Here is a 27,700-nt window from a genome sequence, read left to right as displayed (position 1 = left end):
CCCTTATGAATACACAGTGGAAGTAAAGAACAGATTTAAGGAACTAGATTTGGTGGACAGAGTGCCTGAAGAACTTTGGATAGAGGCTCGTAACATTGTCCAGGAGGCAGCAATGAAAACCATCCCAAAGAAAAGGAAATGCAAGAAAGCAAAGTGGCTGTCCAACGAGGCCTTAGAAATAGCAGAGAGGAGAAGGGAAGCAAAATGCAAGGAAGATAGGGAAAGTTACAGAAAATTGAATGCAGACTTCCAGAGAATAGCAAGGAGAGACAAGAGGGCCTTCTTAAATGAACAATGCAAAGAAATAGAGGAAGATAACAGAAAAGGAAAGACCAGAGATCTGTTCAGGAAAATTGGAGATATTAGAGGAACATTTTGGGCAAAGATGAACATGATAAAAGACAAAAATGGGAGGGACCTAACAGAAGCAGAAGATGTCAAGAACAGGTGGCAAGAATACACAGAGGAATTATATCAGAAAGATTTGGATATCCCGGACAACCCAGACAATGTAGTTGCTGACCTTGAGCCAGACATCCTGGAGAGCGAAGTCAAGTGGGCCTTAGAAAGCCTGGCTAACAACAAGGCCAGTGGAGGTGATGGCATTCCAGTTGAACTATTCAAAATCTTGAAAGATGATGCTGTTAAGGTGCTACATTCAATATGCCAGCAAGTTTGGAAAACTCAACAGTGGCCAGAGGATTGGAAAAGATCAGTCTACATCCCAATCCCAAAGAAAGGCAGTGCCAAAGAATGCTCCAACTACCGTACAATTGCACTCATTTCGCACGCTAGCAAGGTTATGCTCAAAATCCTGCAAGGTAGGCTTCAGCAGTATGTGGACCGAGAACTCCCAGAAGTACAAGCTGGATTCCGAAGAGGCAGAGGAACTCGAGACCAAATTGCTAACTTGCGCTGGATTATGGAGAAAGCCAGAGAGTTCCAGAAAAATATCTACTTCTGCTTCATTGACTATGCGAAAGCCTTTGACTGTGTGGACCACAGCAAACTATGGCAAGTTCTTAAAGAAATGGGAGTGCCTGACCACTTTATCTGTCTCCTGAGAAACCTATATGTGGGACAGGAAGCAACAGTTAGAACTGGTCATGGAACAACTGAGTGGTTCAAAATTGGGAAAGGAGTACGGCAAGGCTGTATATTGTCCCCCAGCTTATTTAACTTATATGCAGAATACATCATCCGGAAGGTTGGACTGGAAGAAACCCAAGCCGGAATTAAGATTGCCGGAAGAAATATCAACAACCTCCGATATGCAGATGATACCACTTTGATGGCAGAAAGTGAGGAGGAATTAAAGAACCTTGTAATGAGAGTGAAAGAGGAGAGTGCAAAAAACGGTCTGAAACTCAACATCAAAAAAACTAAGATCATGGCCACTGGTCCCATCACCTCCTGGGAAATAGAAGGGGAAGATATGGAGGCAGTGTCAAATTTTATCTTCCTGGGCTCCATGATCACTGCAGATGGAGACAGCAGCCCTGAAATTAACAGGCGCCTTCTTCTTGGGAGGAAAGCGATGACAAATCTGGACAGCATCTTGAAAAGCAGAGACATCACCTTGCCAACAAAAGTCCGAATAGTCAAAGTTATGGTTTTTCCTGTCGTGATGTATGGAAGTGAGAGCTGGACCATAAAGAAAGCAGACCGCCGAAGAATTGATGCCTTTGAATTGTGGTGCTGGAGGAGGCTCTTGAGAATCCCCTGGACTGCAAGGAGAACAAACCTATCAGTTCTAAAGGAAATCAACCCTGAGTGCTCACTGGAAGGACAGATTCTGAAGCTGAGGCTCCAGTACTTTGGCCATCTCATGAGAAGAAAAGAGTCCTTGGAAAAAACCTTGATGTTAGGAAGGTGTGATGGCAAGAGGAGAAGGGGACGACCGAGGATGAGATGGCTGGACAGTGTCTGCGAAGCAACCAACATGAACCTGACACAACTCCGGGAGGCAGTAGAAGACAGAAGGGCCTGGCGTGCTCTGGTCCATGGGGTCACGAAGAGTCGGACACGACTAAACGACTAAACACAACACACACACACACACACACACACACACACACACACACACACATATATATATATATATATATACACACACACACACACACACACACACACACACACACACACACACACACACACACTCTCTGTATATTTATATTTATTTATTTATTTATTTATTTATTTATTTATTTATTTATTTATTTATTTATTTATTTATTTAGATTTATATCCCGCCCATCTGATATATTTATACCACTCTGAGCGGCTGGTATCTTCCTGTGTGCCTTTACTAGGCTGGAGCTTCTGGTCCAAACCTTCGTAAGGTGAAAAGCTTCTGCTGTGATTTTAAATGGCTAACACCTTCCAGGCCAAGGAGGATGGGAGATGCAGCCCCCCCCCCAATATCTGGAGGGCCCCAGCTGGGAAAAAGCTGATGCTCACCTGAGGGGGGGAGACCCCCCTTCTCCTCCTGTCCGCTGAGAGGTGGGAAGAGATCCGCCCAGCAGGACATTAAGTGTGAGGGGCTGCAGGGAGGGTGCTTTGCGGGGGGGGAAGGGGGGGTCCCAGAGGCAGCTTGGCACCCCGCGGCCAAATTACCTGACAGCGTAGAAGACAGACTTGGGAGTCGGGATGACGTTAAAGGGAACCGGGAGGGTCAGACCCTCCCTGAAGTAAGACAGGTAGAGCTTCGAGCGGGCAAACTTCCACTCCACGTCCGCATCGTTCTGTGGAGCACATGAGGGAGGTGGCAGAGTCGGACGTTTCATGAAACCCCAGGGAACTCGTTGCCCTCACAGGCTGAGCAACCCCCTGTCCCCCCTCCCTGCCTCCCAGGGTGAGCGGCCCCCTCCTCAAGATGGCAGCACAAGGACCGGCAAACTCTCTCAGGCACCGCGAGCACTACAAAACCAGCCTCTCCCAGTTGTTCAGGGACTTAGGGTCACTAGTCCTCAGGGTGTCTGAACTGGCTGTGTGCTCACTGCATGAAGAGGCTGCGGGCAGAAACAGGCAATGGGGAGACCAGCTTCACCATTAGAAGGGGACTAAGAGTTACCACTCCAGAGGCGCACGTGCAAACAAAGCCTAGGGTTAACTTCCCATTGGCAGGACAATAAGATATGATTAAATTCTGAGGGCTTTTCTGCTCCTAATCCTGAAGAAGTTGCCTTATCGTGCATCTAAGCACTCCCCCCTGGGGGGGGGGGCTCACCTGCTGTGCCAGGCAAAAGACGGAGTCAGGTAACTCAACTTACAACGGGGGGGGGGTTCCCCCTCACCTCAATCTTCTGGAAGGAGTTGGTGATCATGGCAATGAGCATGTTGAGGAGGACGACGACCATGACGATGGTGAAGGCCCCGTACAGCACCCTCCCCACCAGCTCAGCCAGGAAGAACTGGGGCATGTCCACCACGTCGTGCTCCTCCATTCCCAGCATCGTCCAGAAGAGGAACTGGAAGGTCTCGTTGAAGCTGCGCGTCCGACAAGGCAGGGAGGAGAAAACAGTGGTGGTCAGTCTCCCCCAAATCCCTGGGGGCTGCAGGCAATCTGAATGGCACCTCCAGGCAAAGATCACAGCCAAGACCTCTGGACAGGCCTCTCAGACCATCAACGGCTGGGCTGTCATTCTTTAACCCCTCCCGAGACAGGGAGACATAGACATGATTTATTGGTTTATTGATTCAACCCGTATTATACCGCCCCTCTGGCTACCAAGGCCATCTAGGTACCTCATTATAGCTACCCCATCACTAGGCCCAAAAGTTCCTTAGAAGCTGAAAGCATCTGGGAGTAGAGCAGGAGTTTGCCTTTCCTCTCAGAGTTTTGCCTAGTGGTTAGTCTCTCCCCCCCCCCCCGATTACGTACTATGTGACACACTAATGGCTTCTCCTCAGGCTTTACCGCCCTCCTGCTACCTGAAAAACCTCTTAGGAGGGAACACAGAAAGTCTGTCTGCTATGGTTAGATTGTTGTATGAAAAGTGGGAAGCCACGGGTTCAAATTCTCTCAGTCATGAGGAATCCATGTGAGTTACCTTAGGCCAGTGACCCAGCTTAATCCCATCCTTTCCAACCTGGTATCCTCCAGATGTGCCAGACTACAACACCCATAATCCCTGGTAGCCCAGCCCAAAAGGAGGGCTCCAAGCAGAAGAAGGTTGAGTCCATCTCACACAAGGTTATGGTGAGGAGAAAATGAGGGCCGGGGGGGGGCATTTCCCAGAGGGAGCCGACGGGCTACTCTTAGCCACGGGGGTCTCCAGGCAGCCCCCCCCTGCATCCATGCACAGCCCCTCCCTCCTCAGATGTGCTGGGGGGGCTCCACACGGCAGCCGTGGCCTCCCCTCCCCATCTCCCATCTCCCATCCCTTGGTCTAGTGGCTCCTCTGAAGTACCTTCCCAACCGCTCCGACTCCTGGTAATGGACGTAGATGTTGTTCATCCCGCACAGGAACGCCGTCAAGATGATCATCATGATGAACATGAATCTGGAGAGGGACGGGAGCATAAGAACCTAAAAAGAAGAGCCCTGTGCTGGATCAGGCCAAGCGGCCTCTCTAGTCCAGCTTCCTGGATCTCCCAGTGGCCCCCAGCACCCAAGACAAGATTCCTGTCTCCTGATCTCTCTTCCCTTGCATCTGGCATTTTGAAGTACCCTTCTTTTAAGCCTGGAGATGATACATCCCCATCATGGCTTGTCATCTGCGGTGGACTTTTCCTCCAGGAATCTGTCCAATCCCCTTTGAAAAGCATCTAGGCCAGATGCCATCACAACATCCTGTGGCAAGGAGTTCCACAGACTAACAACCCGCTGGGTGAAGAAAAATTTTATTTTCTCTGTTCACCCTGTCCCCTGGTTCTAGTCTTGCGTTAGAGGGGAAAGAGCTTGCCTCTCTCCACTTGATCCACCCCCTGCAGCCCTCTCCAGAAGAAGGGAAGAGCTGAAGGGAGCCCAGAAAGCATTACACACAGAAGCGGGTCCGCCTCCCCAGCCCTTGCTGTTCCCCAGAGACATGGGCAGAGGCTACGGCGGCCTCAGTCTTGCTTGCTGGGCCCCACGGGACCCTTCAGCCCCCTACTTGCGCAGGCAGCCTCCGTCTCGAGAGTCACTCCTGTCGGGAGCCTGGGAGCCGGCACACGACTGGACTGACCCGGGAGCAGGCAGTGGGCAGACCAAAGAGCCAGCCTTCCTCTCTCCCTCCCTCCCTCCCTATCACCCCAGTTCACATCGGGTGGGCAGGCAGATGGCTATTCTTAGTCTCTACTTTCCTCCTACTTCTCCTCCAGGAGACTTCTCATTCCTCTTTCTTTGTCTTAAGTCTCCTTCAGGACGGCTGGAAGCACTCAACCCACTCGTGAAAGCCAGCTCCACCTCACAACCATTTTTGGTGTCAGGCTAGATCGACCCGTGAAGGGATTTCCAAAAACGTTTCTTCTCTTTCAAGGGACGCCCGCTCAACATTGCTTCACTCTGCCTTGACCGAGACCCCATCTTTTTCCAATTAGGCACCCCGTTGACAAGGACAGAGCGAGCAAACTGGCCCAGCTCCATTCTGAAGCTGAGATGTGTGTGTGTGTGTGTGTGTGAGACTGGAATGGTGAGGAGGGTCTGGAAGGAGAGAAGGCAACGGGGGGGGCAGCCTTTGGGGGAGGGAGAAGCCCCAGCACCCATTACCTGATCATGTCGTCAATCATTTTGCCAATGGAGATCTGCAGCGTCCCCAGGGTCTCATGCGCAGGCAGGATGTACGCCAGGCGGGTGAAGCTCAGCATGCTTGTGACGGCAAAGAGCACCTCAGCCATGAACTGGGGGTCCTCCGTGCGCCACTCTTGCCGCTCTGCAGGTCAGGAAAAAGGGGTCAAGGGTCGGGGAGGATGGACCAGCAGAGCAGGCTCTGTGGGGAGAGCTGGGCCATATGGGCAGGGCAAGACTCCACACCCCGTACAAGGGGGTCCATGGAGTCCCAGGCACTAGTCCAGTGCTCCCCACTGGACTTACTGCCCACTGGCTGCAGGGGGGAAGTCCAGCCAAAGTAGTAATACTTGGCCATCTCATGAGAAGACTCCGGAAAAGACCCTGATGTTGGGAAGGTGTGACGGCAAGAGGAGAAGGGGACGACAGAGGATGAGATGGTTGGACAGTGTCTGCGAAGCAACCAAGATGAATTTGACCCAACTCTGGGAGGCAGTAGAAGACAGAAGGGCCTGGCGTGCTCTGGTCCATGGGGTCACGAAGAGTCGGACACGACGAAACGACTAAACAATAAAATGTATCTTAGATACATAAGAGTGGTCTTAACCGACCAGATAGGCGGGATATAATTAAAATAAATAAATATTTTAAAAGGCGAGATTTCTTAGTTTGATGGTCAGGAATTTGCCTCCTTGGTGGGAAATATTAGCTACAAAAACGCCTGGAGAATGTGGGGAAAACCCATTTTCTCACATTTGGAAAAACAAACAGCTTTGGAGGGGAAAGAAGAAAGCAGTTTAGAGATTCTGTTATTTTATGTGATCCAACAGTTTCAGTTTTATCTCCTCGTAGACAAGACACGTCAACAACAACAACACAAGTGAGTGCCAAAAAGCAACCCCAGGAAAGGCTCACCAGCTGCCGTGTAATAGTAGCATTCGGGAGAAGCTGCTCCCTCGTCCAGGCAGGAGAAGCGGCCTTTGAGGAAGACCAGCACCCGGAGCACAAAGGAAGCCAAGTACATGCTGAGGATGACGATGTCCAGGAAGTTCCACCAGTCCAGCAGGTAGCTGCGCAGGCCCTCGATCCACACCTCCTTGCACTCGAACCAGAAGAAGCCTAGGGGAGACAGGGGCCCCCTCCCATAGGTGGGTACGAGGAGCAGTGCGCGGTCCCCGAAAATCACCTGGGTTTTTTCTGGTGCCTCGGCTCAGGCGTCTTCCTCCACCTTCCACCCTCCACTGCCGTTTCGGCTGTGCTCTACCCCACGCCAGAGACAGGCAGGTCTGGATTACAGTCAATTATATTACCAACTCAACTGGGCATATTCCGACCTCATTGGGCAATTTAATTAGTTTTTCATGCAACATGGTTTTTTTTATATCAAAGTTTCTCCAGTGATACATTACTTAAGTATGAAAGAGTGAAGGGAAAGAAATCTGTGGCTGGGAGACAGAATCATCAATGAGCTGAATAATAAAATCCCTGTTTTTCAAACATTCTTGAAGGTATTTCTTTCCCTTCAAAGCTCAAAATGGGGGAAGGGGAGGAGTGGAACCATAACTGAGATTTTCATCCACATTCTTTTTTTTGTAGAGACGCGACATAAATTTAAATCACAATTTAAAAACCCTCTATTCAATATTAAGATAAAGTAATCAATGTTTCTTTGCTTATTAATAAGCAAGTTAATGTGTGACCGTTTTTAATTATCTTTCCAGTCTCCGCTCTCTGCTTGAACGAGCTCTCTTTGGCTCTGGCACCTCTGCTGATCAGCCCTCCGGCCACTTCCTCCCTCATTAAGCTTCTCCCCAAATCCTTTCTCCAGCAAGGCTCGGAGGCCCCATGAGCCCACCCCACAGACAAATCCTCATTCCATTCCTGGTGGGAGCTGGTGCAGCATAGAGAACCTGCTGTCCGATTTACAGGAGGGGGAGGTGTCTAGATATTTAAGGAGCTCTCTGAACCTGTTGTGGGTGGATGACGTTGAACAGTTCTGGGACGGACTGGAACATGGAGCCTGTGGTGCAGTGGTTAAATGGCACTACTGCAGCCCAGACTCTGCTCACCACCTGGGTTCAATCGGTTGGCTTGAGGTTCACTCAGCCATCCCTCCTTTTCAGGTCAGTAAATTGAATTCCCAGCTTGCTGGGTGGGACCCATGTATAGCCTGCGTAATTAACTCGTAAATCTCCCAAAGAGTGCTTTAAACGCTGTAGGGTGGTAGACAAGCAGCATTTTTTTGCTTTGCTTTAAAGGCTGAAGTGGATCCCCCACCCTGCTGACCAGCCTCGGTTAGGTGCCGCCCACTGCCAGTCCTGTGTCCATGCCCATTTCCACTGCCAACTCTCCCTCGCCTGCCTAGGAGAGCTCTGGAGCCCTGTGGGTGCCCGTCATGCCCTTTCTGCACGCCTTGCACACCCTGTGGTCACTGAATAAACAGGTGGAAGTGATCGGATGTGAGCTACCCCTTGCACAACAACCCAGGGAACATGGCTGGTGGCCACGGTGGCCGGGGTCATCTGGGAACTGTACCCCAAAAGAGGAAGGGTGCTCACACTTGGCGTGCTTTGGAGAATTCATGGGACGGCCTCTGTGGGTCACGGTTGCCCAAGGGAATGCAGAGGCTCTGAAATGGCCAAGATGGACATGGGAGGGTGGTGGGAAAAGCCCAGGGTGCAGCTGTCTTCCTCACGAGCAGATATCCTCCCCAGCCTTGCCACTTGCACCCCTGACCCCCCTACCTGCCACCCAGATCATGTGGAGGGAGGTCTCCCACAGGCTTTGGTTCCTTCCCTTGAAGATCTCGTGTTTATGCTCCAGGACCAGCGACTCCACCAGCAGGAAGACGAGGAACCAGACGTAGGAAGCGGCGTGCAAGAGGAACTTGATCACCGGGATCTTCAGCATTTTGCCAACCTGCCGGCAGACAAGGCATCCTGAGAACACGTGGTGCCCCTTGTTGCACCTGTTATGTCACAATGGCTGTTTGGCTTGGTCAGAAATGAACGGATCAGGGCCAAGCTGAGTCATTTTAGCCAGCCACGTGGCAAAAGGCCCATGCCTCTATTTCTGCATGTGCAAATCTGCAGAGTACCCTCCCTGCATGTATCCTCCTCACACCAGAAGGGTGTCCTCTGGCTCCAGCCCTCCAGCTCCCCACCGAGCCCCCATGTAGCTGAAGAAGCACCCCTGAGGAGGGAAATCCTACAGTGACGGGGTGTGGATACGGAAATGTACATATATATGATACAGACGGGTTGTGGAGACCCGAGGACTGGCACCCATAGTGTGGACCGCTTAGGGCTTATCTAGATGGGCCCGTTGTTTTCCAAAGTCCAATGGCTTGGTACAGATTTTATTGGTCTTTTCCTCCCCATCCGCACGGCGTTAAGATTTTCCGCGATGTGAAACGTCTGGGCGTAAATGACTCACCTTGGACTTGGGGGCAAACCAGTAGATGAGGCACAGGAAGGGCATGGCCAGAAAGATGGAGCAGGAGATGAAAACTTTCCAGAGGCTGGTACTTCCCCGCCATCCGGGAAGTCTTCCGCACCAGATGGACGAGAGCACTTGCTGGCAGATGGGGTGGGCAACAAACTGTGCAGGGAGCAGGCGACACAAGGAGAGCCAAAGTGAGTCAGAACAAGGGGGCGCCTTGCTGGGCTCCCTCTTCCCAAGAAAGGAAGGCCAGATGCCTACGAGAGACGCAGGCGCAAGGCATGGAAGCGACAGTCTCACCCTGCCGTTTCCTCCGGCCCTTTGGTATCAAGAGAACATCCTGCCTCCGACTTTGGAGATTACAGACTAGCGGCCATCATGACCAGCAGCTTCCTCTGATTTCCCTTTAAACCCACCTGAGCTAGCGGTCTTTCCCACATCCTGTGGCAGTGAATTCTACAGGCCAGTTCTGCATTTTCTGAAGAGGGTTCAAACCTTGGAAAAGTAACTTTTTGGGGACGACCAACTGGGGTGGCAGGGAGCTGCAGGACCCATAAGGTACTTATCCAAATTGGATGGTTACCCACAAAAGCTCGCTCTGAAATAAACCTGTCCGTTTTCAAGATGCCGCCATTCTTTCCTTAATCAGACGACTCCTCCAGATTTTTTTGGAACTCATCAAATCCATTCAAACTGTCAGAGTTTTGTTTGCAACCTCGCATGCTGTCTGTGGCTTTTGTGATGGGGAGGGACTTTTTCTGGACTGGGGTGATTGTCTCTCTGTCCAGCACTAACCACTCGTTCCTCCCAGCTTTTAATTTCAAAGAGCCCCGTCTCTCTCTCTCTCTCTCTCTGCTGAGTGTCTTTCCCCTCTCTTTAGTCTGTTGGTGGCAGTTGTTTGTTTGCTGTTGATCTATTTGCAGCTGTGAGTAATGAAGCATTTTAATTCTTTCTCCTCCACATGTCTCAGAGTGAGTTGTTGACACTTTAAGTGCCAGTTATTCAGAAAGGGACAGACTGTATATAGGGAACTTGTAGCTATTTTTCCTCTGTGGGTCTCTGTCCTTCTACTGCATGGCAACAGTAAATTTTACCAGAAATTCCAAACTCTGCAATGCCAATGTGGCAAATTTCTTTAGAAACAAGCAAACCACTCTATGGGTCAAAATGTCAGATCACCCAGGGTTGTATGGCACGCGTGGCAACATACTTTGGTTTAGACAGCCCTCCTGGGCAGGAAGCTGTTTGCAAAGCGAGCGTAGCCCACCGCAGGCAACGCGTGCAGATGGGCAGCTGTTTGGCCACATCTGTCAGAGACGCAGATGAGGGAGCTGTTGGCGCAGAAGGCCGTTGCCTCCAGTCAGGAGCAAACCACCCTGATTCTAACCTTGCTCAATCCATCTATTAGTTCTAATGCCACTGAATACATTAGTGGGAACCTGGCGAGCCCACCCTCTTGTTTAAGTCTCACTGATCCAATGGGTCTACTCCAACTGGGACTAACTCTTCCGTTTCACCCTGAATCTAAGACCCGGCCTTGGAAACAGGTACTGGGGCCCATCAGAGTCAAGGATAACTCTCACCGTGCTCTGCCTTTCTTGCGCCCAAACATTATTTGGAACAGGGGGGGCACACTAGTACCAGCAGTAGCAGACGTTCACGGTTTAGGTTGAGGGCGGGTGCAGAAGATTCAAGACATAAAGATCCAAGGAAATGCTGTTTTGCAACTATCTTCAGGTATCAGCTGTCGTTTAACCTCTCTCCCCCCCCCTCGCCATGGTAAATGACCTTGCAGTCCAGGAAGCCCCCCCCCCGTCCTCCCAGCCAGCTCACCCGCTTCTGGTTGTAGTTGACGGCCAGCCGGAGCCTTGCTAAGTTGGGGATCCCTTCTTCAAAGGCCTGCTCGTCCACCTCCTCCTCCTCTTCGGCCGCAGCATCCTCCCCCATGTCGTTGAGCACGGCGGTCACCTCGCTCTGGTTGCGGCACATGCCCAGCAGCTCAAAGGCAAACTCCTGGCAGAGCTGCTCCAGGGCCAGGTACTCAGGCTGGGCAGGAGCGGGGGGGGGAGAGAAGGAGAAGCAACCTCAGGCTTGGGGGGATGGCATCCCAGAGAACTTCTCCCCATGTCTCGACAGCGCCTCCCCCCCCCCCCCAATCCTGCTTCACTCACAGCCTGTAGCCGTTTCCAGCCCTTGCCGGAGCGGTGGGGTTTTTCTCCCTGGTCAGCAATGCTGGGGGTGCAGCTGCCCAGCAACTTCTCAGCAGCCCGAGAGAGAAAACGTTTGCCATGGCTTCGTAGAGCCTGGGTTATTTGCAAACAACCAGGAAGAGGCAGCCATGGCAGTGAAACCACATTAGAGTCGTGCACGCTTTCCAAAAACTGGACTTTGATCAGCCACAGCTCAAGAAAAAGTTAGATAGAAGCAGCTTCCCTGGGTCAGTGGAGACAGGAAACGGTGGCAAAGCTGCCACCCTCACCGCTTTGAGCAAGAGGGCACACCGGGCATATAGGTCTCCTGTTGAGGTCTGATCTCCCTGTCCTGCCATCTTCACAGAAATGTCTTAAACACGAACCATCCTGGCTAAATGAAAGCAGATCACTTTGCAACAACTCTGGGTCATCTGCCAGCTATGCAAGATCAATGTTAGTTCAAAATGACTTTGCTGAACATGAGCTGCACTTTAACCCGTTCATTTCTCCCTCTGTCTTCCTAAGCAAGGGGTTCTTGTTTTAGAACTTACAGCCCAGATTAAGAATGAACAGCTGCCTGAGATCTGCAGGGCCCTCTCTCTGGAGACTAAAAAAAAAAATCTTTTAAACCTTTTTTAGGCAGACTTCTTAATTTATGTCATTGTTCAGTGCTCCCTTTTGTGTTTAAGTTAACACCTTCAGCCATCTAGTTTATTTTAGCTTATCAGGTTTTATGCTGTCCTGCTTTGTCTTTTCTTATTGTACACCTCCCAGAGAGACCAGTGGTCAAACGGGCCATCTAGAAGACCAAAAAAATTAAACAAAAGAACAATTCAATAAATCCCAAATGTCAGGAAACTCACCTTTAAAGCATCACTCTTTGAGGCATTATATATATATATGTACTGTATATTTGCTTTCTAGACTGCCTTTCATGAAAGAGTTGGATGGATGCAAATATGAAACTAAACTATCCTGGAATTCCCAAAATTTTGCCATTCTGAAGAATAAGCAAGTGAGGCCCAAGGAGGGGACAGGTTTCCAATTTCTGCAGGAGCAGAATTATTTTGCTCGGGTGGCTGCCGAGAGGGTCAAAAAAGACCCACAGGGATGCGATACCCCCACCCGGGACCACCCCATTCCCACTCCCAGGGGCAAGAAAGACAGACCTTGAATTCCGGCTCCTTCTTCGAGAGGCGCTTGAGTTCTCGGCTGAGCTTGAACGCCGTCAGCATGGCATCGTCGCTGGCGATGGACAGGTGGGCCCGGCTGGCAATGCCCTTGTACGTGTTGATGCGTGAGAGCGAGAACTTGAGCAGGTCAAACTTCCGGCCGTTGGAGCATTCCAAGCAGGCGCACGAGACTTTGTGCGGGCGTGAGATGTCGTGGCCCTTCTTCCTCAGCATGTCCACGATTTCATAGAGGTCCTTCTCGCATGCCAAGGTCAGGGGGGTGACGCCGGGGGCAAAGCGCGAGTTGTCGATGGCGTTGTCGAAGAAGGCCAGTGAGAAGGACTTGGTGTCCATCTTGAGGCTTTTCTCCTGGTCCAGCCGGTCCAGGAGCATCTTGACCACGTGGGGCTGGTTGGTGTCCACAGCCACCAGCAAAGCCTCGTGGACCTGGCGGAAGTCGAACTTCACCACCCTCAGCAAAGTCTTGGTGATCTCCTCGTGGCCCGTGCGTATGGCCAGGTTGAGGGCCTCTCGCCAGGCCCGATCCTCGGCCTCGTCCAGCTGCCTCAGGATCCCGTCACTCACCTCCAGCAGCTGCTGGACCTTCACCAGGTGGCCGTCTTGGATCGCGCCGAGAAGACCCTCCGGGAACTTCAGCTTCTTGTTCACAATCTCCTTCCAGTTGGGTGGCTAAAGGATCGGATGAGAAGCAAAGCCATTATTGGCGGGTGGTTATGGTTGAGATGTCTTCATGCTTAAAAGATACACGTGCAGAGCAAGAGATGCTTCGGTGAAAATACTGGGCGCTTTAGGCTAGGAGAGTCCACCAGAGATGGCTCAGCTCATGTCTGTTGAGCAGGAATGACCCTTTCAGATGCTTGTAATCAGGCAAAAAATGGGGTGGGGGGAGAGAGAATTAGATTTATGACCTCACAGAATCCATTAAGGGGGGATAGGGCAGGAAAGGGAGCCCTAATTGGGCTCACAGGTGAGAGAGTTTGCACTCTGTAGAGGGGGAGAGGATGATTGGGGGGGGGGAATTGACTCAGGAGGTGAACTAGGCAATCAGGCTGCTCACCTGGAAAGCTAATGTTTCTCTCCCGAAGCACTCTTTACCTGAAGGCGCAGGTGGGGGGTCTCCCTGCCACCTCCTCCGGTCCAAAGCCACCCACACCTGCCTCCAGGAAAAGGTGCAGAAGGGGCCCATCTCTGGGGGAAGGAGTTAAGTTCTCTGTCTCCCCCTTCCCTTGGTCAAGGGCTTCGGAGGGAAGGGCGGACCAGCCTCCTCTACCTTTCAGAGTTTGCCCTGCGAGCGACCTCTGATGAAACACCCTTGTCCCCACAGCTGTTAAAGGGCACAGGAGCCCCGTTCCCCACTCCGCCTGGCGGCCTTGCCAATCCTTGGCCAGTCAGCTAGTTGGCGACGAGGCACTTTATTCGAGGTGAGTTCCCAGAACGCTAACGGAACTAACTTAACGGGTGAGCTCCTTCATTTCAGCCAGGACTGAAAAGCGAGGGCGAGAAGGGGCTGGAAAGGCAGGGAGGTGAGTTGCTATTCCCCGAGCAGCAGAAAGTGGTCCCCCAGCCCCCCGATGTAGGGCACGAACCCCAATTCTTATATAGGGAGGGGAGGAAGAAAGTCCCTTAGAGTCAGTATTATGGGTTACTTTCATGCTCCAGGGTTTTAAAACATGTTTTTGACTATTGGAATGTGCTCTGGTGTAGAGCACAATATAAATAATATTTATATCGATCCCACTCCGGAGAGGTCCATTCGGATGCCCGCCATCACGCTTGACGGCTTGTCTGAGGGTCTCCCGGCCCCCAACATGATGTGGGACCTCCCGCGGCAAGGGAACGGAGAGCAGAACCCTCTTCTGTGGCCGTGTTTATCAGATCCTCCCGCTCAGAAAGGTTTTGAGCCTGGAGGCAGTGGAAAGAATGGAACCGCCCAGCCGGTTCCCTGGCCTCTCCTGGGCACGGCCTCCCCATTGCCTGCTCAGCAATTAAATCCCTGGCATTGTGGAACATCTCGCTCCCCCCCCCCACACACACACATACCCCTGGCCTCTCCTGGTTGTGTGCCATGGCGTACACAGCTGGGAAGAGTCACCTGGAGGCAGAGCAGTCCAACGCCAGGCAAAGTGGCCATCTGGGGAAGCTGCAGAGGAAGGTGGGAGGGAGGGGTGTGTGTGTGTGTTGACCTGCAAACAGCCACTCCGTAAGGCTTCAGCTGCTAATCAGCAATGACTGCGGAGATGCGCCAACCTCCCGGGGCATACACTGCAGCATCGGGCACTCTTTGGCCTCGGAAGCCTCCCTCTTTCCGAGTGCCCTGGGAGCTGCAGCATGGCGCAGTGTTCCTTGGCTGGAACAGATCTCAGCAGTTCTGGCCTGCAAGGAGGCAGCTGGGGGCGTTCAGGACGTGGAAGCCCCTCACGTCCGGCTAAGTGGAAGGTTTGCAAGCTTTGGGGCTGGACCGACTGGTGTGCCGCTCCACCATTCCTCCTGCCTGGAGCCTGCCCTACCCTACCCTCCCTCCGCCCCTGTCTCAGCTCCTGCCCTGCTTTTTGGTAGAAAGAGGCCATGGATCGAGAGGGGAGAAGTGAGAGAAGTCGAGGAGGATGCATGAAGCTGTGTGGAAGGATCAGTGCAAGCCTGCAGGGTGGCACTGAAATCCTCCCCCCCCCCCCAGTTGGGCAAGCCGGACCTTGCTGCAGGGGTCAATGGCAGAGGAAATGGAAGTGTCTTGTGCCAGCAGGATGCTTCCAAAATATGGCGAGTCTGATAAGAGTGTCCAGCGTTTGAGGTCTTTAAAGAAGTAGTTTTACCAATGCCACCCACCCCTCGTGAGCTTCCTTGGCTGAGCGGGGATTCAAATGCGTGTCTCAGTCCATCACTCTTTCCAGGACACCATCTAGGGCCTGTTTTCTTCTACGTCTGGCTGTACAGACCGAAGAGGACAGTCCGAAGGCACCTCCCGCTGAGGTCAGATTGCTGGTCCTTCTGCCGCCGCCCTGCTCAGTTCACGGCGGACCAGCAAGGGCAAGCCCCCCCCCCAAGGGTCTCAGGGTGGGGTCTCTTCCAGCCCTCCCTGGCTCCAGGCAGGCAGGCAGGCAGTGGTCTCTCCCTCAAACACAAACCCAGCCCGACTCTGCCTGTCCTTGGCCATGGGGTGAGAGGGGGTCGCCCCCTCTGGTGACAAAACGCAAACCCACCTCCCTGCAGGGGCGCCGTGACAGGCCGCGAGGTTCCCCCAAAGGAGGAGAGCAGGGCTGGGGAGGCTCCGGCCGAGGACTTACCATGACGCCATCAAGCTCGGAGGCCATCTTGCTCGACCTGAGGGGCCAGCAACTCACCGCGGCCTTGTGCCCAAAGGTGTGCCTTGCAGTGGGGGTGCCGGTTTTGCCCCCCACCAACCCCCAAGCTTGCCGGTCCCAAACCAGAAGGTCCAAGCTGGAGGCGGCCTGCAGGCCAGGGTCCTGCTTCTGCCCAAGGCGGCGCGGCTTTTATCTCCACTCCTCTCCCTGGACTGGCAAGGGAGGCGCCTTGTTTTCCCCTGCCGGGGGCATTGGCAGGCAAGAGAGCAGCGGGCCCCACCTGTCCCTCCCCAAGGGGCTGGGTTGCCACATGAACGCCGCGGGCAGACAGTCCCTGGCAAGCCTTTCCCCAACGTCCCCGGGGACCTCGGCTGTTTGTCACCGACAGCCTGGCTCTCCTCGGCTTCTCTCTTTTGACTTCCAGCAAAGGTGAGCCACTTCTGAGGAAGACGCTCTGCCGAGAAAGCTCCGTTGTGAGCCAGAATCGAGCAGATAGCACAGAATTGTTGTTCTTATTCCCCTAGCCATTGCTGGGCCAGCACTTCCACTGGGCAAGCCTTCCCCACAGCCCCCTTCGCCAAGCAGTCCCCAGCCCCTCGGGCTCCAGTCAGGAGACACGGGGAGCCTGGCCGAGAAGGATTCTTTGGAGAGCTACCACCCCAAAGGTTGAAGCCGGTGCGGCAGGGCCACCCTGTGTAGAACAGGGCCTCTGGCCTTGCAGATATGCTGGACTTCAGTTCCCGGAAGCCACAGCCGTTGGCCATGCTGGGTGCGGCGTTTGGGAACAGAAGCTGGAAACAGCTGAGCAAAAATCCTGTTGCCTACACGTGTGGCGGGCAGAAATTACCTAAGAATCCTGCCGTGACTCTGGCTGGCTCTCTGGCCCATGTGCCTCTTCTCACACTGGTTGTGAAGCTGGTCACATCACAGGGAGCCTGCCAGAGTGGGGTGGGTGGGATGCGGACCCCATTTCTCCTGTGCATCTCATTTAGGGAGAACCACCAAGGCCCTGGGGAACCAGGGAGACTCCAGCTGCAATACAAGATCTGCAATCTGCGGGATCTGAAGGCCTCAGGAATGGACCTCAATAGATGGGAAACCCTGACCTCTGAGCGTTCAGCCTGAAGGCAGGCAGTGCATTACGGCCTCTCCCAATTTGAAAAGACCCTTGTCCAGCAGGCCGAGGCAAAGAGGAAGTCCCGGAACCAGCAAAACCAGGGAGCTGGACAGGGGACAGATTGTATTTGTCTTCAGTGTGGAAGGGATGGCCACTCTCGAATTGGCCTTCTCAGCCACACTAGAAGCTGTTCCAAGACCTCTCTTCAGAGCGTTACCATAGGCTCTCAAGACTGAAGGATAGCTAATCTGGGCAACCAAAGGTGGAGAATCATAGCTATGGGATGCAGCTTTATGCATTCATTTTGTTTTCTGGGAAAGGCTGCTTGTCCGGCACACGAGATCTACTCTGGTGTGAACAGGAAGTCCCCTTCTTGACCAAAGCTCCTATCTAAGAAGCATTCTGACTGTGGAACCCATGACCTCAGGGGGAGGCGGTGAGCACTCCAACGCTGGAGGCACCCAAGACAAAACTGGGCACCCCTCTGTCAGATCGGCTTTGATTGGGGTTCCTGCCCTGAGCAGGGGGTTGGCCCTCATTGGCCCCTTCAAACCCCACGATTCAATTTTACCCAGTGTCACCACCAAGAGATGGCATTAATTTTCTCTCCCTTCCAAGCACCAGCCTTGCTCACAAGCAAAGACGGCATTTGTGAGCTCTGTAGAATCTCAAAGTGAGGGGTGCTCCCCTCCAGAGACCACACCATACCAGCGTGCAACAGCCCCCCTCCCCAGAAATCACCTCCTGATGCAGGGGAAGGAGTGAGGAATGTTCTCTTGGTGACAGGTGAGACTGAGCAGCCCTCTCTGGGGACGCAGGTCAGGACATGCACCCGTGACACTTCCTGTTGTCAGTTTTTGTCCTCCAACTAGGCGCAGGGCTCGCTCCTCTCTGAGCTGAGTCAGCCAGCTGCTCCAGGCAGCCGCCTGCGGCCACAAAAGAGCAGCCAACAACTTGTGATTTAATTTGTTTTGATGGAGCTTCTACAGGCAGAGAAAAGGGCCCTGGGAATTCTCTACCTTAGGTGACCAGATCACATGGCTATAAATCTGGACTGGAGTGAGCCAAGGGCTTACCCCACTTGCAGCTTGCTGACACCCCACCCCACCCCACTCCCCCTTTCACTGCGTGCATTACTCTCCCTCCCTTCCCCAGCTCTGCTCAGAAATATTGTCCCAGCCCTTTCAGGCACCGGAAGACAAACCCCGAAGGAGCAAAACTCGTGAACAGATAAATGAAAACGATCCATACCCAACCATTTTTCTTGAAGGCAAATTTTAGAAAATGTTTATACAGACTGTGGACTTCAAGGATCTCTGGTGAGAAGCTTTTCTGCACCCAAAACAACGCCTGGCACAGGAAAAGCCCTGAGCCAGGATACCTCCTTGTCAGGCTGCAACCAAAAAAAAGAGGCTACCAGGCCACATGGGAATCCAGGGCCGATGAGGGCTGCCCCCACCCCCAGTTATCTTTCTTCTTCATGTGGAGAAGGGGAGCAAAGATGGGAGGTGAACCTGGATTGTCCTTGCTGTCCTCCACCAAGCCAAGCCAAGAGCAGAGGAAGGTCCTCTGGAGGGCAGTCTGCCCTTTGAGCCAGGGAATGGGGGTGCCGGGTAGCTTGGGAAGAGGAGCCCCTTAAGCAGCCTTCCCACCTCATGCCAGACAAATCCCTCCTCCCTGTCTCTCCCTCTCCCAGGCCCAGTCGGTGGTGGCAGAGGAGAGAGTCTGCGCCATGCATCTGCTCCCAGCACGGCATGTCCCCCTTGGGACCTTCCGGTTCTGGTCCATTCCGTGTCCCAGCTGCTCAACACGAGGTGACACAGCCACGGCCAAAGGGAGTTGCTCTTTTGCCCTCCTACTCCACCCAGAGCCAGGAGGGGCCGCTCCCCGAAGGTCCAGCCTGCTCCCCACAGCTGCTGGCGTGGCTCTCCACTTCTGAGGCAGGGAAACGGAACTGGCAGATGGGTCAGTCAATCCAGGCCTCGGCAGGCTCTTCCCACCACGACGACGGAGAGGACGAAGCGTCGGCTTCACCACCCTCTTCTCCACAGCCGGAAGCGTGAGCTGCTAAGAGGCTGGTGGGGAAACAACCTATAGAAAGAGATATGCAGGATGAGGATGAGATGGGCCACCGGCCTCCCACCCTCATGGTCCCCAAAGCAGGCACACCAGACCAGGAAGGAATGCCGTCACAAACACATTTGATGCTTCCTGTGTTCCTGCGATGGGCTGCCAAGTTGCTTCTGACTTAGGGGGACCCTGATCGGGTTTTCAAGGTGTATGAGAGGTTTAAGGAGTGGTCTACCGATGTCACCAGCTGAGTGGGGATTTGAACCCAGTTTTCCCAAGACCCAGTCTGAGGTCTTATCTACTGGCTCTCTTCAGTCAATTAGATTCCTTTACTTGAAGGATTGGTATGCTTCCTTTCTCAAGTGACTAACAGCATCTAAATAACAAGCTAAATCATGGTGGTACCAAGGAAGAGAACTGCAGTTAAAATGCAGAGCAAAGCACATAGCACTCCCAAAAGAATAAAATACCCCATGTATAAGACACACACACACCCCTTTTCTAACCCAAAATTAAGAAATCTAAGTGGGGCTTAGCAAGTGTAGAGGGAAAGGGATCAAAGCACTGCAGGATCACTTTGATCCCTGCTTTCTCCCTTCATGCTAAGCCCCACAGGGCTTAGCAAAAGGAGGGGGGAAGGGACCAAAGCAATCCCATGACTGCATGATCGTTTTGATCCCTTTCCCCCTTATACAGCCATGGGATTGCTTTGATCCTTCCCCCTACATTTGCTAAGCCCCATGAGACTTAGTAAGCAGAAGGAAAAGCGAGGATCAAAGCCATCCTGCAGCCCTTTGATCCATGCTTTCCCTTCCACTTGTTTTTTCTCTCCTCAGCTTACTTCCATGCATAAGACAACCCTCATTTTTTAGTCTAAAGATTTTAGACAAAAGTATAGTCTTATACATGGAAAAATACAGCACACTTTAAAATAAAGAGCAGAAGTGAAAGAACCATCTGGCAAGGGGGAAATGATACAGGCCTACTCATGTCTTCTGCCTAATTGCATGGAGGGGGCTGGTCACAGGACACCCACACCTTTCCACCCTTGAACTCTCCACATTCAGCATGGATATCTGAGCGGGGTGTGTCCAAGTGCATTCAGAACACAATTTGAATCCCTCTTTCCACTTCTAAATGAAAGGCACATCTGGGGGGGGGGGAGGAGGCCAAGAGGTGGCATACAGTATGCAAGAAACCAAGTGCATGAACGAAAAGCATTTAAAGGCAAGCAAGCACTAGCTACAGTCCCAGATAAACGGTGGATCCCCTGACTGTACAGAGATGATCCACCTTTTCAACACCAAACCCATGGGTTTCTTTTTGCCCTGGCCTTTAGAAACCTTTGATTTTTCAAAAATTGATGAATTCGACTTGCTTTTTTACTGCTTTAATCATTTTTAGGCCTCCCGTGTGGTACTACTGTATACTCTTTCTTCTTGGCTTACAATACTGCTGCTGTTGCTGCTTTATAGTGGACACTGCCCTGGGAGCCCTGCTGCAGGACAGGCAGTTTACCCGTTTTAAAACTAAAGACACAGGAGGAGTTGTCCCACTCGTCCTCTGCATTGCTCTCTTAGCCATTTCCAGGCACCATGCAGTCCCTCACCAGCACAAATGGGGCATGAGCCCAGCGCCTCACTTCCTCCTTCCGGGCGGCCCTCTTCCTCCTCTCCCTTGCCTTCTTCCATACTCCCCCTCTTTCTCTTCCAGCCTTGGGCTCCGGGAGAATGACTTCTGGACCTCACAGAAGAAACTGGCACAGACCTGCAAAGAGACAGAGAAAGAAAGAGGGAGGGAGCGAGGGGAATAAAGATTCATTTAGATGTTCAGGCCTGCAGGATGGATTGAGAAAGGACAGGCCCAATAATTTTGATGGGACTTGAGTTTGCTATGACTCCTAGTTATTGATTCCAGTACAGCTATTTTGCAATTAAATTGGGATCCAATCTTTCCATGTACTAAAAGCAGGTTACAAAACGGGACAGTTCTTCGAAACTGTTACCCTTACACTTTTATCCCAAAAGTTTATGAGGTCCTTTATAACAAACGTAAAGGCACCCATCAAAAGCACAGCACAACAAAGTAACGTTAGAAAAGCTTATAAAACAGCGGCCACCCAGGCAATCCGAAGGGTCTCTCTCGAAGCTGAACAAAACAAGATAAGGGCCTGTCCAAGAAGCAACATTCCCAACCGCTTTTGAAGCACCACTAAACCTGGCAACTATCCAATTTAAAAATATCTATTTTTAAAACTCAAACTATCCAGTCAAGAATTGTGCGCAGTCTGGCTCCGAGCCCGGGTGGCTCACGGTTCCTGGAAAGGTCTGTGTTTTGTACTAACCCAGAGCAACCGCCCTCCACCCCGCCTCTTCGCTGGGCGTCTCACTCATCTTTTGAAATGGGACATGATGCCTAAGGAGGACAATCAGGAGTTGAACGGGAAGGGGGGAAAAACCCAGGTGCAAGTCTTATTACCTCCTCACATTGCTACACGATCCCCTTCTTCTACTTGTTTTCATTCGATCCCTTCCTTTACCTAATTTCTGCTTGGATCCTGCAGGATAAAGCAAGACAGGCCAATGGGCACAGGGTTCAACTGTCCCAAAGGGACGAGACCAGAGAGAGAGAGAGAGAGAGAGAGATCCAGCAGGTGAAAAGGTCATGATCACAAAGCAAGATCATCCGCCTAGCCATCACCTTTCACCCCCAAAGATCAAGCCCTTTTACTCAAGAGATCAGTACTGTAAGAAGGCCAGCATTAAAACTCACTTGGGCCAATTATTACCATTTCTGAGATTCAAACTTGGGAGGTTCTTAAGCAAGCTTTTGTTTTCTTGTTGGCTTTGTTAAAGAAAGTTGTGACGGTGGCAGCAGCCAGGATGGGTGGGTAGGTGGCTGAAGACAATGACACTGGGGGAGATGTTTCTAGAAAGAACATCTCTCTCCTTTTGTAACCACCGCCCTCCAGCCAGGAGTCGCCCTGCCCTGGGGCTAAGGCCTTTGGGATGAGGAGGCACAGTTTAAGCCAGGAAAGGGACACGGATGCCAAGGTACACTCCAGTCTACTCAATTTATTGGTCTCCTGCAAGGCAGGAGTTTTGCTGACAGCCCAGTTTACCTGACAGGATTCCTATGAACATCAGAGGATAACAATATCATGCTGTACACGGCCTCCCTCTCCTAAGCTAGCCCACCCGGATTCTTCTCCTCTTTGGGCGTTAGTGTACGTTTGCCCTGCCTATAATCATTACGAACTCGAACCGGGGATGAAACAGCTGCCGGGCCTGGAAGAGGCTGCACGTCGTAGGGCCATTTCGCCCTCTAGTGGCTGTGACCAAGCCGCACGCAAGTCCCAGGCTTCCCTTTAGGGCTACCCAAAACGAACCAGAAGCTGAAATCCTGCTGCTTAGCGTAGTCAGTCGCTTTGGAGCGGGCCCACCAAGTCAGTGGGGATTTGGTGAGCCAACCCCTTGGTAAAGTCCGCTGGCTCCAATGACTTGCTCCAGTGCATCTCCCGGTGCTAAGCAGCGGGATTTCAGCCGCGGTGCAGCAGCCACATTTGTTGGGAGACCCTCCTGCTGCCCCCCTGTAAGCCCCCCCTCTCAATACTCACTTGAAGCCTGAGGGTCGTGGGTTACACGGGCTTGTCCCTCCCCTTTACATTCTGCAGCGGGAGGAGAGGAACCGACCACAGCAGGGAAGGTTCTTTTGCGGGCCGAGGCTGCCTTCAGCACCATCCGGGCCGGGCGGCTCATGCAGGCAGGGCTCCGTCCCCCGGGGCGGGAAGAAGGGTCCAGTTGCTGCAGGTGGCTCTTGAGTGCCGTTTCCTCCTGGCTGCTCCTGGAGAGAAACAGAGAGAGGGGAGGGGTTGTGCGTGCATGTGTGTGTGAAAATCTCCGTTAGAAGATAAGCCAGCCCAGTAAATCCACCACACAACACACTTCGGGCTCTTCTCCAAAACAGTGAGCACCCCAGGTTCCTTTTTGGCCTAACCAAGTTCATGACAGTCTTTGGAAAGCTGGCATGAAGCTGCACGCTGACTGTTCCTTGCCCTCGGGAAAACACCCGCCAGTGCACACAGGGACTTACGATGGCACCTCTGGGAAGAAGGTCCGGCAGATGGCGGCGTTGGAGAGCCAGGGGCTCCTGGTTTGCTCAGGAGGCGCCTGTGGGTGACAAGGGAGGATAAGGGCCCATACTTCAGAAAGGTGCACAGTTGTTAATGTTAACAAGTGAGTAAGCAGTGGAAAACACAAATGCAGGCACAGGGGACACCTGGATTGGACCATTAAGAAAAGAAAACAAAAGAAACAAGCGAAGACGTGGGCTTTCCTTTCCAGAGCCCAACTCACAAAGAACTCTGGCCAAACTTTTGCTTGTTATGTGTGAGAATAGCCACAGGCTGGGAGAACAGCAGCCCTGAGTTCCACATTCTCCCGATCAAAAGGGAGCCCACCAAAGGCCACAATCGGTGTGGACAATCAGGGCAGGACGACGACAGTCATTCTACTAGTCTCAGGCCTTCAAAGAGATGGTGCCTTGGAGGACCCCTGGCCCCACGCCTTGTATTTGACCAGTAAGATTCCTTCAGAAGGGAACAACAGCTGGCAGAAGGAACGTGGCTCTTGAACTGATAAGACATGGGGGCGAAGGGGGGGAGGTTAGACAGCCCTGCCACTCCACTGAAACTCAGACTTCAAATACTGCTCTTTAGTTGTTTTTTTTTAAAGGAATATTTACACTGGGCACTATTCACACAAGCTGATACTTATTAAGTTAAACATGATATGTACCTTGCCTTCATCTGAGAAAAAAATTCAGTGTATTCTGTGTAAAAACATCAACACTATAAAACTTAAAATATGCTGAAATTATCAAGCTGAAAACTATGCCAAATAGCAATAAAACAACAAACATTCAAACTTTGATCTACAGAGCTAAGTCCAGTTATTAGTTCCAACTCAAGCAGATCCGTGCTTGGGTAGTTACAAGAGATTTGACCTCCTAAACTGGTGTCAGGTGGGAAGATAAACCACCGTCAAAGTGGCATCACAGAGAAGCCTCTCTCTTTTCGACCTCTCTTTAGCTCCAAATATTCATCCTCTGACTCCTTCTGCCCTGAATCTTGGGTCCTACTTGCATGAAGCTGCTGGTTAACCCAACCCTGCTCTCTCCTCCCCCCTCCCCGCAAGACTTCCCAGCTCCATACCTCGCTGGGAGAAGACCGCGGGTCTGCCTTGCCGCCCTCGGCGTCTGCAGGCGTGCGGATCTGGATGAAGGCCAGGCCAAACTGGACCTGCTTGTTGAAGGGCTGGCTGCAGAAGAGCCGGACACGGTCCCATTTCTCACCCAGAGCAGAAGCCAGGAAGTCCCCTTTGGAAGCAATACAGCAGGGGTCTCAAACATGCGGCCCAGGGGCCATTTGCAGCCTGACGGGTGATAGTTTGTGGCCCCCGCCTTGCCTGCCACCCCTGAAGCGCCCATGCATCCTCTGCTGTCAAGAGTCAAAAAAAGCCTCACCTCGCTCGCCGGCTCTCTCCCAAGATAGCACCTCTTGCACCCTCCATCCAGAACTGCAGTCTGCCAGCTAGCCCGCCTGTCTGCTGGCTGGCAGGCTGCACTTCCAGATGGAGGGTACAAGAGCCGGGCTAAGGAAACTCCTGGGCAGCTTCTTCAGGCCCTTGCTCCGCTTGGCAGAAAATCTGATGCGGCCCAGCCTTACCCAGATTCTGCCTCTAGCGGTCCCCAGGTCAATTGAGTTTGAGAACCCTGCAATACAGCCAGGGAGACAGTCAGCAACCAGACCACCCCAGCTGCCTCTAAGCCAAGGAGAAGAATCCTGCAAGACTCTGGCTTCAATTTCAGAGAAGTTCCCTGGAGCTACAGGCTGGGAGCCGGCGGGGCCCGAAGGCAAACGGGAAGGTCTGGAAATAGTTTAGAACTCTTACTGCAAAAAATTAAGCCGGGGGGGGGGGGCATTTCCACTATTTGGAGGTGAGGGGAGGACAACAGTAAAAAAAAAAAAGGCCAGAAACCATGACGCCATGGTGCCAGAGGGAAAAGTGTATGGGCATTTTGGGAAGGCCTAGAGAATAAGGCTGGAGCCCCAGGTGGCCTGCCATTGGCCCCAGGCTCCATGGACCTGCCCCCCACCCCTTGATTCCTGGCACTCGGATGCTTCACACGGGCCAACGCTGCCCATTTCCCCCCTTACCTTCTTTAAACATCCGCACCCCGGAGCGATTCTTCTCCAGCTTGGCATCTGCTGGCGTCATCAAGGAGGTGGCGGGCAAGAGCATCGGGTAACGCTGGTCTAGAGGCCACGAGGATCGCCCCACATCAATCTGAAGAAAGGCAGAGCCACAGTTCCCTGTAACCACAAGCAGAAGAGCATGTTCTGTACCACAGAGGTAATCATTGGACACACGGTCCATGCTGTTGCCTGCAGGAACTACCTTTTCTCTGGCTGTTTCGGGGGGGGGTCAATTTCACAGCCCACTCACAGACACGGAGGAGGCAGGCTCCCAAGTCCGGCCTGTTTTTTTCTGCCCCTTGATTCTGAAATGTAGCAAGACTCACCTGCCTGGCTCTCAAAGGTGGCATGAAGTCACACTATGTTTGGCTCTTTCTCCAAATGCTTATAGAAGGAAGGAGGAGCAACGGGGGCCCTCTGGATATCTTGGAAGCACCACTCCCATCATCCCCCACCGTTCACTACGCTGACCAGGTCCAACAGCTATTAGGATTCAACAGCATGTGGAGGAGCCCCATCTCCAATCTGGCGGAAGCTTCTCTACAGAACATGCCATCTAATCTATTTTGAATTCCTACTTGGGACCCGTTCAAGGCCCCATCTCTCCTTTAGACTCCTGAACTCCCCACAAGACTTGAGGTTTGAAGGGAGTCCTTTCCCCTTAGGACAGAAGGAACTCTTGGACTCTCTGCCCTCCCTCCCACCTGCTCACCGACATCAACGTAGCCAATTTCACTCGCTTGTTCGAGCTGCAGCTCCACTTTCAGCTGCCTGCTCCGATCACGGGGACAGCTCAGCCAGGGAAGATGGCCTTCTTCAAGAAGTAAGTTCTCCACTGGATACTTCGGATCCTGCCCCAACCGCACGCCCCCGAAAAAGAAAAAAGAATGTTAAAAAATTTGCGGAATACAGATCTCAACCTGAATGCAGAGGACTTCATAAACCTCCCTTGTGAGTTATTTTAGTCCCACCTGATAGGGTGGATAAAAATCAACATTAAAAAAAATCAAAATGATTAAATCACTATTCGAATCATGATTAAAAAATCACTTTTTAAATTGAAATTGTCAAAAAAAAAGTTTTAAAATTTTAAACCGTGAATCGATTCGATTTAAATCAAATCCACCCTGATTCTGAATAACCTTGGGGAATTGTTTATTTTCTGTATCCACTGATTAGGGGTCCAAGTGAAGAGTCTGCCACCTTGTGGTAGAAATGGCCTATTTGGATGTTCAGGTTTCAGTCCTCTATGAATAAAAGCCAAGTTCCTAAATTCCATAAGACTAGAGAGAGAAACTTGAAAACATGCTATGTCTGTTTGGTGAGATCCCAAGAGTCAGAGGACAGCCAGGATATGGCTAAGATTCTGCATCCAAGTTCGACGCTCTTTTTTCATTTATTTTACAGAACATTTATACGCCATTTCTGGCTCTAAAAATGGGCCTCAAATTTTTTTATAAAAACCATCAATTCTATGACTTACAATCTGGAATGGCTTGGCAGAGGACTTGGTATGCTCATTTTAAAGCTGCTTTCAAAGTGAAGTTTATCACACAATTCTAAAGGCACTAACGTATCAGACGCTCAGAGCCCAAAACATTTCAGAAAACTCTAAATTTGGGCTTGGAATATAACATTAGGAGAGCACCGGCATTACCTGGGAAGTAAAAGAGACAACGTATTTAATCTTAATTGGAGCCATCCTCAGATTGTCTATAAATCCCCATCCTATCCTCAGATTCTCCCTCGTATTATGGACTTCCCCATCATAAGTTATACCTGCAAGTGAAAGAAAAGAGATGGAGTTTATTTCCTTTTGTGTTTCTTTTCCCCAGCTTTAAAAAAAGCAATATTCCCTTGGTCGTTTGTTTAAGAGAAGCCTAACAGTATGTTTCTCTGCCCTGCTCGGTCTCCTGCCTTGTATTGTTACTCTCAAGACTGTGTAGAAACAATAAATCAATGAATCTCAGGAAAAACTTCGTCACGGTTAGAGCAGTACGACAGTGGAACCCACGACCTCGAAGGGGGGGGGCATTGACTGCTCCAACCCTGGAGGCCTTCAAGAAAAACCTGGATCATCCCCTGTCCGATTTGGATTCCTGCCTTGAGCAACAGGGGGTTGGACTGGATGGCCTCACAGGGCCCCTTCCAACTTCACTTTGCTATGATTTCTATGAACCAAGGAATCAGGGGAAAGAAGACCGGAGAAGAGTCTAGTGGTGCACTGAGAGATTTTTCTCGTTCGGAATGTGGTGCTGGAGGAAAGAGCCTCGTGGACACCCTGGACTGCCGGAAAGACAAACCAGCGGGTCCCAGAACAGGCCAAGCCTGAACTCTCCCCTGGAAGCAATAAAGGATGAAACGGAGGCCGTCCTGCTTTTGGGGTGCTTTCAAATGCACCCCCCCCGCTCCCGCATCG

The 27,700-nt window shown here is 51.9% G+C and overlaps 1 protein-coding gene across 2 annotated transcripts in view; it reads right to left on the bottom strand.

Annotated features, from left to right (window-relative positions):
- LOC110078098 (short transient receptor potential channel 2) overlaps positions 1-26,132 on the bottom strand; it is a 32,072-nt gene extending 5,940 nt beyond the window's left edge. The window contains exons 1-11 of one of the 2 annotated variants that reach the window (XM_078390567.1): positions 25,994-26,132; positions 25,243-25,372; positions 12,516-13,208; positions 10,988-11,200; positions 9,149-9,313; positions 8,458-8,632; positions 6,629-6,832; positions 5,696-5,858; positions 4,416-4,508; positions 3,300-3,492; positions 2,620-2,747 (exon numbers count right to left, since the gene is read on the bottom strand). In XM_078390567.1, coding sequence (XP_078246693.1) covers positions 2,620-2,747; positions 3,300-3,492; positions 4,416-4,508; positions 5,696-5,858; positions 6,629-6,832; positions 8,458-8,632; positions 9,149-9,313; positions 10,988-11,200; positions 12,516-13,208; positions 25,243-25,290 — 2,075 coding nt within the window. In that variant the 5' untranslated portion in view covers positions 25,291-25,372; positions 25,994-26,132. Of the gene's footprint in view, positions 1-2,619; positions 2,748-3,299; positions 3,493-4,415; positions 4,509-5,695; positions 5,859-6,628; positions 6,833-8,457; positions 8,633-9,148; positions 9,314-10,987; positions 11,201-12,515; positions 13,209-25,242; positions 25,399-25,993 lie in introns of both variants that reach the window. The other variant, XM_072993363.2, reaches the window with a different exon arrangement.
- Positions 26,133-27,700: the final 1,568 nt, after the last annotated feature.

Source organism: Pogona vitticeps, chromosome 3 (assembly GCF_051106095.1).
Source record: "Pogona vitticeps strain Pit_001003342236 chromosome 3, PviZW2.1, whole genome shotgun sequence".
NCBI lineage: Eukaryota > Metazoa > Chordata > Lepidosauria > Squamata > Agamidae > Pogona > Pogona vitticeps.
This window is presented reverse-complemented; position numbering and strand designations above follow the sequence as displayed.